The 8,640-nt window shown below is 41.2% G+C and overlaps 1 protein-coding gene across 1 annotated transcript in view; it reads left to right on the top strand.

Moving 5' to 3' along the window:
- The first annotated feature begins 2,558 nt into the window (after nucleotides 1-2,558).
- Nucleotides 2,559-8,640, top strand: part of LOC141092810 (phospholipid scramblase 2-like) — a 100,022-nt gene continuing 93,940 nt past the window's right edge. Inside the window, exons 1-3 of the mRNA XM_073579141.1 lie at nucleotides 2,559-2,662; nucleotides 4,535-4,564; nucleotides 7,932-8,041. Of these exons, the coding sequence (XP_073435242.1) occupies nucleotides 4,552-4,564; nucleotides 7,932-8,041 (123 nt within the window). The 5' untranslated portion in view covers nucleotides 2,559-2,662; nucleotides 4,535-4,551. The remainder of the gene's footprint in view (nucleotides 2,663-4,534; nucleotides 4,565-7,931; nucleotides 8,042-8,640) is intronic.

Genomic DNA, 8,640 nt, shown 5'->3' with positions numbered 1-8,640 from the left:
AAGAAGGTATTTTTATTGGCCCACAGATCAGAGATATAATGAATGACAGTAGCTTTGATGGTCTTGTGGAAGCTGCTGAGCAAGTGGCATGGAGAACCTTTAAAGATGTGGCCTTCAACTTCCTTGGCAAAACAGCAGGGTACCGAACTTTGAACAACTCATGGACAACATGCTCACAGCATATCATTTGATGAATACAATATGTCACTAAAAATGCATTTTCTACATTCTGATATTGTGTTGATCCAGGGAGCTAGTCTGATTGCCGTATGTGGAGTTGGTAAGGATTTTTTTTCCCCAATGTGAAGCTTACTGTTTGCCATATGGGTTTTTTTTCCTTCCTCTGGATCAACAGGTTAGGGCAGGTTAGGATAGGATATGGGTTGAACTAGATGGACTTAAAGTCTTCCTTCAATCTTAATAACTATAACTATTAAGTAGTTAAATGCTGCTGTCAAACTCTGAAAGCGGTCCGGAAATACGCGCAGCGACGTCCCCTGTTACATGATCGGGGGTCATCGCTGCATTGCCATCACAACCAGATGTCTACGAGACCTCTATGTTTGTTGATGGCAGATTGCTATGAGCGCCACCCTGTGGTCGGCACTCATAGCGAGCCTGTATTTCTGCTGCATAGAGGTGATCTGACCATCACCTCTATGTAGCAGAGGCAATCGCTCTATGGCAGCTTCTAGCCTTCTATGGAAGCTATTGAAGCATGCCAAAAGTGCTAAATAGTGCTAAAATAGTGCTAAAAATATAAAAAAAATAAAAAAACATAAAAGTTCAAATCACCCCCCCTTCACCCCAATCAAAATAAAACGATTTAAAAAAAAAAAATCAAACCTACACATATTTGGTATCGCCGCATTCAGAATCACCTGGTCTATCAATAAAAAAAGAATTAACCTGATCGCTAAACGGCGTAGCAATAAAAAAATCAAAATGCCAGAATTACATTTTTTGGTTGCCGCGACATTGCATTAAAATGCAATAATGGGCAATCAAAAGAAAATATCTGCACAAAAGTGGTATCATTAAAAACATCAGCTCAGTATGCAAAAAATAAGCCTACACCCAACCTGAGATCACAAAAAACGGAGACGCTACGGGTCTCGGAAAATTGCACAATTTTTTTTTTTTTTTTTAGCAAATTTTGGATTTTTTTCACCACTTAGATAAAAGAGAACCTAGACATGTTTGATGTCTATGAACTTATAATGACCTGGAAAGTCATAATGGCAGGCCACTTTTAGCATTTAGTGAACCTAGCATAAAAGCCAAACAAAAAACAAGTGTGGGAATGCACTTTTTTTTTCAATTTCACCGCACTTGGAATTTTTTTCCGTTTTTGAGTACACAACATGGTAAAACCAATGGTTTCGCTCAAAAGTACAACACGTCCCGCAAAAAATAAGCCCTCACATGGCTATATTGACATAAAAATAGAAAAGTTATAGCTCTGGAAAGAGCGGGAGTGAAAAACAAAAATGAAAAATCGAAAAAAAAGCTCAGATCATGACGGGGTTAAAAACCTTACGTGATGCAGACCTTTGAAGCACATATTTGTGTTCAGCATATCAAAATCTATAAGATACAATAAAAATTTCTTAGGGGACAAGAACTTCCCTGAAATTTGTTACGCAGTGTTGTCATCATAATGATTTATTATGGTTTTACAATGTGTCCATAAAAAATTGTCTGTCTGTGATTTTTTTGATAAGCCGTCCAGAAAAAAATATAAAGTCAAGTTGGCAACTCTGATCCTAATCGACATACCAAATGCAACAGGTATTAGCCCTAAGGGAGAGTTATGGTGCTTCCACAAGGGCCGTCGCTGCTGATACACCTGGATTCCGTAGAATGTACTTTTGTGTATCTCACTCATTGACACGCCGGCTTTCCATTCAGGATGCAAAGAACGATGAATGAATACTGTCTTTCCACCAATCAAATCTGCCCATGAACAAATGGACTAGATGTTCTTCAGGTAGTTTGTCATTTTGTTCTCTAATTACTTTATGAAGAGAATACAATTTTTTAAGCATTATTTTGACATCCTCCATGTATTTTGCTTGGGGTAAGATTATTCTGTAATAAATATACATATCTTACAAACAGTACATATTTAACACTGCACCCCTAAAGGTTTTCTGCCTACCATGTAGCAGCGGCTTTTACAGAATACCACTGCTCCGTCATATCGTTTAGTGGCTGCTCCCATATACTGCTAGTTGGCTCTTATCAGTACTGGAGGTTGAACCTCAACGGATCTGGTGTTGACCTATAAGAATAAGTAATCACTGAATTGGAAAACCTGTTTAAATACACGGACAATTCCTTTGATTGTTTTGCTAGATATTCCCAGAACCACATGTAATCCAGCACGCCATAGGTGTGGATAGTGAGTATCCTAGTCTACCACCACAAGAAACAATAGAGATACAAAGTAACTTTCTGCTTCCTTACAGACTTCCGCAATTCTTCTGGGTAACACATTATTGCCTGAATAAACATGAGCAACTGCCTATTTAGTTTCATTTCCGTGTTGTATAAAATCATTTGCTGTCCGTCCACTTTGATTTACTGCATTCTTTCAGGTAGAGGTGCAAGTTTATGGGAATATTTGTTTTCTGAGCCACCCACGTAAATTTTGTAGAAGGTAAGTAAAAGCGAAGAAACGCATGTATTTCTACGTGTTACTTTTTATTTATTTTATTTATTATGTGAATATATGAAAGAAACGAAATATTATTAACCATTTGCTCACTACAATGCATTTGACTACAGTTGTATGAAAGGCATTAGGACTAGGATGAGCGTTCAACCTTTACATCAAAACCAGAACATTTGTATTGAAATTTTACCCTTAGGCTATATTTACACGTTGCATTTTTTGCTGTGCTTTTTTTTCTGCAGCAAAACCTGATCTCTTGGCAGTTAGAAACTTGCTGTAAAAAAGTAGTTTTGCTTTTTTTTTTTTGCTGCGTTTGTGAGTTTTTTTATTGCTGCATTTTTCTCTGCTGCTTTTTGTCCCTTGTGCATGCTGATAATGTTTAGTGGCAAAAAAAAAAAAAATCTGATTCTACTTCATTAGGTTTTGGCACAAAAACGCAGCAAAACCTGATACCTGCATTTTTAGTATTTTTTTCCACCACCCATTACTTTCAATGGGTGAAAAATACTGAAAAAATACTGAACAAATTCTGAAAGAAGTGACGTACTCCATTCTGCATAACCAAAGGTTTTGCACAAAATACTGAGGATAAAAAAAACAAGCTGTGTGAAATCTCATAGACATAGCTGGTACTGCAAAAAAAATACTGAAAAAATGCTGCACCAAAATGCAGACTTGTGAACATACCCTTAGGCCAGTTTCACACATCCAGATAATTCCGGTACCAGCAAACACGGTACTGGAGCTATCCATGTCCATGTGTCCATGTGGATACGTGGTACCTCCGTGCGGCTCTCGTGTGGCAACAGGACCACATGGACGGCCGCCGGGAAGAAGCGGCTACAATAAGCGCTGTTCTCGGCGGCTTGTGCTGACCACGGCTGTCATTCTGCTCTCCTGCTCTGCCGGCAACAGCCAAATCAATGGCCCCTTAACAGCCTGAGAATATCAGCCCTCAGCTGTCAGCTTTAGTCAGGTTGGTTGTCAAAAATAGGGGGGACCAAACGCCGCTTTTTAATTATTTATTTAAATAATTAAAAAAAACAGCGTGGGGACCCCTCTATTCTTGAGAACCAACCTTGATGAAGCTGACAGCTGAGGGCTGCAGCCCCCAGTTGTAAGTTTCGTCTCGTTGGTTCACAAACTGAGGGGGACCCAACGTCGGGTTTTCATTCATTCTTTCTCTCCTGCTTGCTGTTGCCGGCAGAGCAGGAGAGCAGAATGATAGCGGCGTACAGCGGCTTACAGTAGCGCTTCTTCCCGGTGGCCATCCGAGAGCATGGAGGACAGTGTGAACTGTTCTCCGTGTGCACATGTGCAGCACATGTTGCTGGCCGTGTCTCCGTGTTAAAACGGACATGTCAGAGCATATTTTGCACATGGACACAGTCCATGAAAACATGCTGACATGTGCACAGACCCATTTGTTTGAATGTGTCTACGTGTGTCAGTGTCTCCGGTACGTGAGAGAACTGTCACTACACGTACCGGAGCCACTGACGTGTGAAAGAGGCCTTAAAAAGTTTTTAGCCATCTCATAAGGAGAATTATGTATCACTAGGATATGCCATCATTTTATGATCATTGGCGGTCAGTCATCTGGAACTAGCACTGATCCCGGATATAAAGGGGATTGGTCTTGAGTTTATCAATCTTCACCAGGGCTGTCTGCTTTTTAGTCACAAGATCTGTGGGATTCCCAGAGGTCATGTCCCCTAATCATATAGTGAAAGTATATCCTTGTAGATATAATATAATTTGCGGAATTAAAAAAAGAAAAAAGTTCATTTATTTTCTAAGTATTGACTATTACTTTTCAGCTGTTGTCTGTGTTATTATCAATGTTTTGTTTTGCAGAATTAACGGAAAACAACATGAAAAAGCAAGGTAATTTATATTTTCTATTGTACTGTATAAACATCTGGGAAGATCAGAGATTGTTAGAAAATTGAATTAGGTCTAGATAGTTACTGGAGGCAAATACATAGGCATTATAGCAGGGGAATATGAAAAGAAGCAGAAGTTTCTCTCCCACAAAATGTTTCAACCTTCATTTGTTCATAACAGTATTCAGTGCATTATGAACTAGCCCCAATCCTCACTTACATCCATAATGACTTTGTTCTTCAAGTTCTAGCATATTTTATGGAAACTCTTTGGTCAGGCCACTGCATGTAACCCACGGTGTACACCACCTTCTTCGATTTCTGTGCTTACTTACAGTATCTAAAAAAAGTGTAGTTATCATCCATAAGATATTTGATAACTTGCAGATCAGGGGATATCCAATAACTGGGACCCCCACCAATATTGAGATTGTGGCTATAAAATGACTGATAGAATGCGGGGTGCCACTCCATTAATTTTTTTTATGGCACTGCAGAGAATAATCCTTAGCTATCTCTGGCATGAATGCAGTGTAGTTGCACCCCATTGATCCACAAGTCATCACTTTTATTTTGGATAAGTAAAATAAAACTTTTATTGATAAAAACTTAAAGGACCTCACCTAAAAAATGGTTAATGCTGTCTGCGGTTTAGGCAGAATGAATTCGATGACTGGTTCCTTTAATACAATGTTTCAATCCTTCCAGACCTTTTTCAAAAGTATTAAAAGATTATGAACAAACTGTTTAGCACACAGAGGATCACCTAGACTAAATACTATTGTGTCCACTGCACTGCTCTATGAGCAGGAGAAGGTCTGTAAAACCAGAGAAAGGCTAGTTTTCACACTAGCATATCTTCACACAGCGCATGGCGCCGCTAAGCCCCTCCCCCTGTCACGCCCCCTCCGGTCATCTCCTCCTACTAGCGCACATCGCTGCATGCGATCTGCACACCCTATCTTTAGCATAGGGTGCACTGGCCGTGCGCTAGTAGGATTTTGCGTGCGCTGCGCCCTTTTCGCGGTGCGCTGAGCACACCAAAATGCAACATGGAGCGTTCGGCGCACATCGGCGCACCGTCAAAAGGGCGCAGCGCATGCAAAATCCTACTAGCGCACGGTCTGCGCACCTTATGCTAAAGATAGATCGCATGCAGCGATGTGCGCTAGTACGAGGAGATAACCGGATGGGGCGTGGCAGGGGGCGGGGCTTGACGGTGCCATGTGCTGCGTGAAGATACGCTAGTGTGAAACTAGCCTAAGAAATAAGGAAGATCCTGGAAGGGTGGGCACTCATCTTTGAGTGACAGTTCTGGTCAGCAGCAGAGCTGTAGTATTAGAACTATAAAGTTCAGCATAAATTCTGTTCTATCACATTCGGCTATCAGTGGTTTGTTCTGAGTTTACACTGTAATGATTATATTTACATACAGAGGTAATAGGAGATCTGATTAAGCACACAGTGTTGGACAGTGAGAGCAGTGATTAGGAGAACTACCCTGAAAGCAGCTAATGTTTTGGGCTTGTGATTTTGCAAGAGTTATACCAGTAGCTGGGTCAGGAGCTGAGAGAAAGGGAAGGAGGAGAGCAGCAAAGAGCTATATAGAAAACAATAGGAATTAGAGAGATGGCTGGTATGTTAGCTTCTGGAATGTAGCAACAATACAGGGTTGGCCAGGGTGTGGGTAGGTTCTAGAGGTCAAGCTCCATGGAAACACTGTACACTAAAAAGGATAAAACCTCTCATTGCAGGGGAATAACAGCAGATGGAAAAAGCAGGTTACTTTCAAACTTGCTTATTTTCATGCTAACTGACCTAAGCAATGTTATAATGTGAAAAAATCCTGTAAGTTTTGACATTCTAAAATTTGGCTAGCCCCTTTAATTCCTTCAGACAAGATGGTATTTGAACATTGCTTTACTAACTCACATGTATTAATATTAATATTTATGCAAGAGTCAGGACCAAAAGAGAATAAAATGCAAAACAAAGGAGTAGTAATTTGTATTATTATGTTAGCACCACGCCGGCTTCCCGGTGTGTCAGTTCACTCACCCGTGCTGCAGTTGGTCCCTCTCCCCTTCATGCTCCGCATGCTTACAGCAGGACTTCCAGCCGGGCCTCTGGCCATGTTCTAAGGGCACACGTGAGCACTCTCGCCCTCTTAAAGGGCCAGCACATGCACTTGCTATTTCCTCCCCAGCCAATGGTTTTGAGGCATTATGTATATATTGCTTCCTCTCCCCTAGGGAGGAGCTTGAGCAACCGTCCTGTTTCAGTCTAGGTTGAGTAAGGTCGCACACAAGTGCAAATCCTGCCTGCTTTACTCCAAGTACAATTCCTGCCTGTTGTACTCCAAGTACAATTCCTGCCTGTTGTACTCCAAGTACAATTCCTGCCTGTTGTACTCCAAGTACAATTCCTGCCTGTTGTACTCCAAGTACTATTCCTGCCTGTTGTACTCCAAGTGCAAATCTTGCCTGCTGTACTCTAAGTATATATCCTGCTTGCTGTACTCTGAAGCAAATCCTGCTTGCTGCACTCTGAAGCAAATCCTGCTTGCTGCACTCTGAAGCAAATCCTGCTTGCTGCACTCTGAAGCAAATCCCGCTTGCTTGCTGCACTCTGAAGCAAATCCCGCTTGCTTGCTGCACTCTGAAGCAAATCCCGCTTGCTGCACTCTGAAGCAAGCTCTGCCAGCTGCTTAATCTAGTCTGTTCTTTGGGACCAGCTGCTGCGCGACCGTTGGTCTGCCCTGGAGTGGTACCTGGTGTTCATCAGGAGCCAAGTCTAACCTCACCATCAGAGGCTCTAGTGATTAGTCAGGTGATTGCTCCTGGCCCCTCCAGGCTCTCCGCAGTCTGTGGCACAGTGGTTCCACAAACCACGCATGTGACATATTATCATTACAATATTATATGTGGACTCACCTTTTTTAATTCTACAGGAGCGGTAGCATATTCAGGAACGTGTCCATTGGTAGTAACCTTAGAAACAGGAATCTTAGAAATCCTAATGGGTGCAGTTAGGAAGCAGGCCTTGAGTTAAAAACCTGGAGAAAAACAACAGATAACAAAAAAAAAATCTGAAGGGTGAGGCAATAGCAAAATGTAGGAATAGGCTGAGGTCAGAGTCAACACAAGTTCAAGCTTGCATACAAGTACTAGAACCCAAAATAAAAATAAATCTTAATCAGCTGACGTCCACTTTAAATAGCCAGCCAGGGTGATGGCAGCAATAGGTGTAGAAAGGAAATCTGCAGGCAAGGACAACTTATCCATTGTGAAGAGCAAATGTTGCATGTATCACATCATAAATCTGTATTTCATAATCACCAATCATTTTATTTTCATCAAATTTAACAGAGCCACAAAATGAACCTGTGCAGAGTCAGCCTCAGCATACTGGAGTTGTGTCCCCATATACACCTGCACCAATGCCAAGTTCTTCACAAGGATTGGAATACCTCTGCCAGGTAATTGTGTCTTACACCCTTATTAGGTTCCCTTAGTTAAAATGGAAGAATTTGGGGCTTGGAAATGCTAATTGGTCTTAACACAATAATCCAATCCTGCAGTCTGCTATTCCTTCTATGACGGTATCACTGATTGGGTGGATCAAGGAAATGCTGTAGATATAGTATATCTTGACTTCAGCAAAGCATTTGACAAAGTCTCTCATAAAATCCTTATTGAAAAAATGACTAAGTATGGAATGGACAAGGCAACTGTTAGGTGGATTCATAACTGGCTTAGTGATCGGACCCAAAGAGTGGTCGTAAATGGCTGCACATCGAGTTGGAAGAATGTCTCAAGTGGGGTACCACAGGGCTCTGTCCTGGGCCCTGTATTGTTCAACATCTTTATCAACGATTTAGATGAAGGAATTGAGGGTACACTGATTAAATTTGCTGATGACACAAAGCTAGGAGGGATAGCTAATACTAGAGAAGAGAGAGAGAGGATTCAAAAAGATTTAAATAAACTGGAGAAGTGGGCAGCAACTAACAGAATGGTTTTTAACAGGGAGAAATGCAAAGTACTACATCTGGGCAATAAAAATGAAAAAAGCATA

This window comes from Dendrobates tinctorius, unplaced genomic scaffold, assembly GCF_039654945.1.
Source record: "Dendrobates tinctorius isolate UK_male_01 unplaced genomic scaffold, ASM3965494v1 ptg000060l, whole genome shotgun sequence".
NCBI lineage: Eukaryota > Metazoa > Chordata > Amphibia > Anura > Dendrobatidae > Dendrobates > Dendrobates tinctorius.
This window is presented reverse-complemented; position numbering and strand designations above follow the sequence as displayed.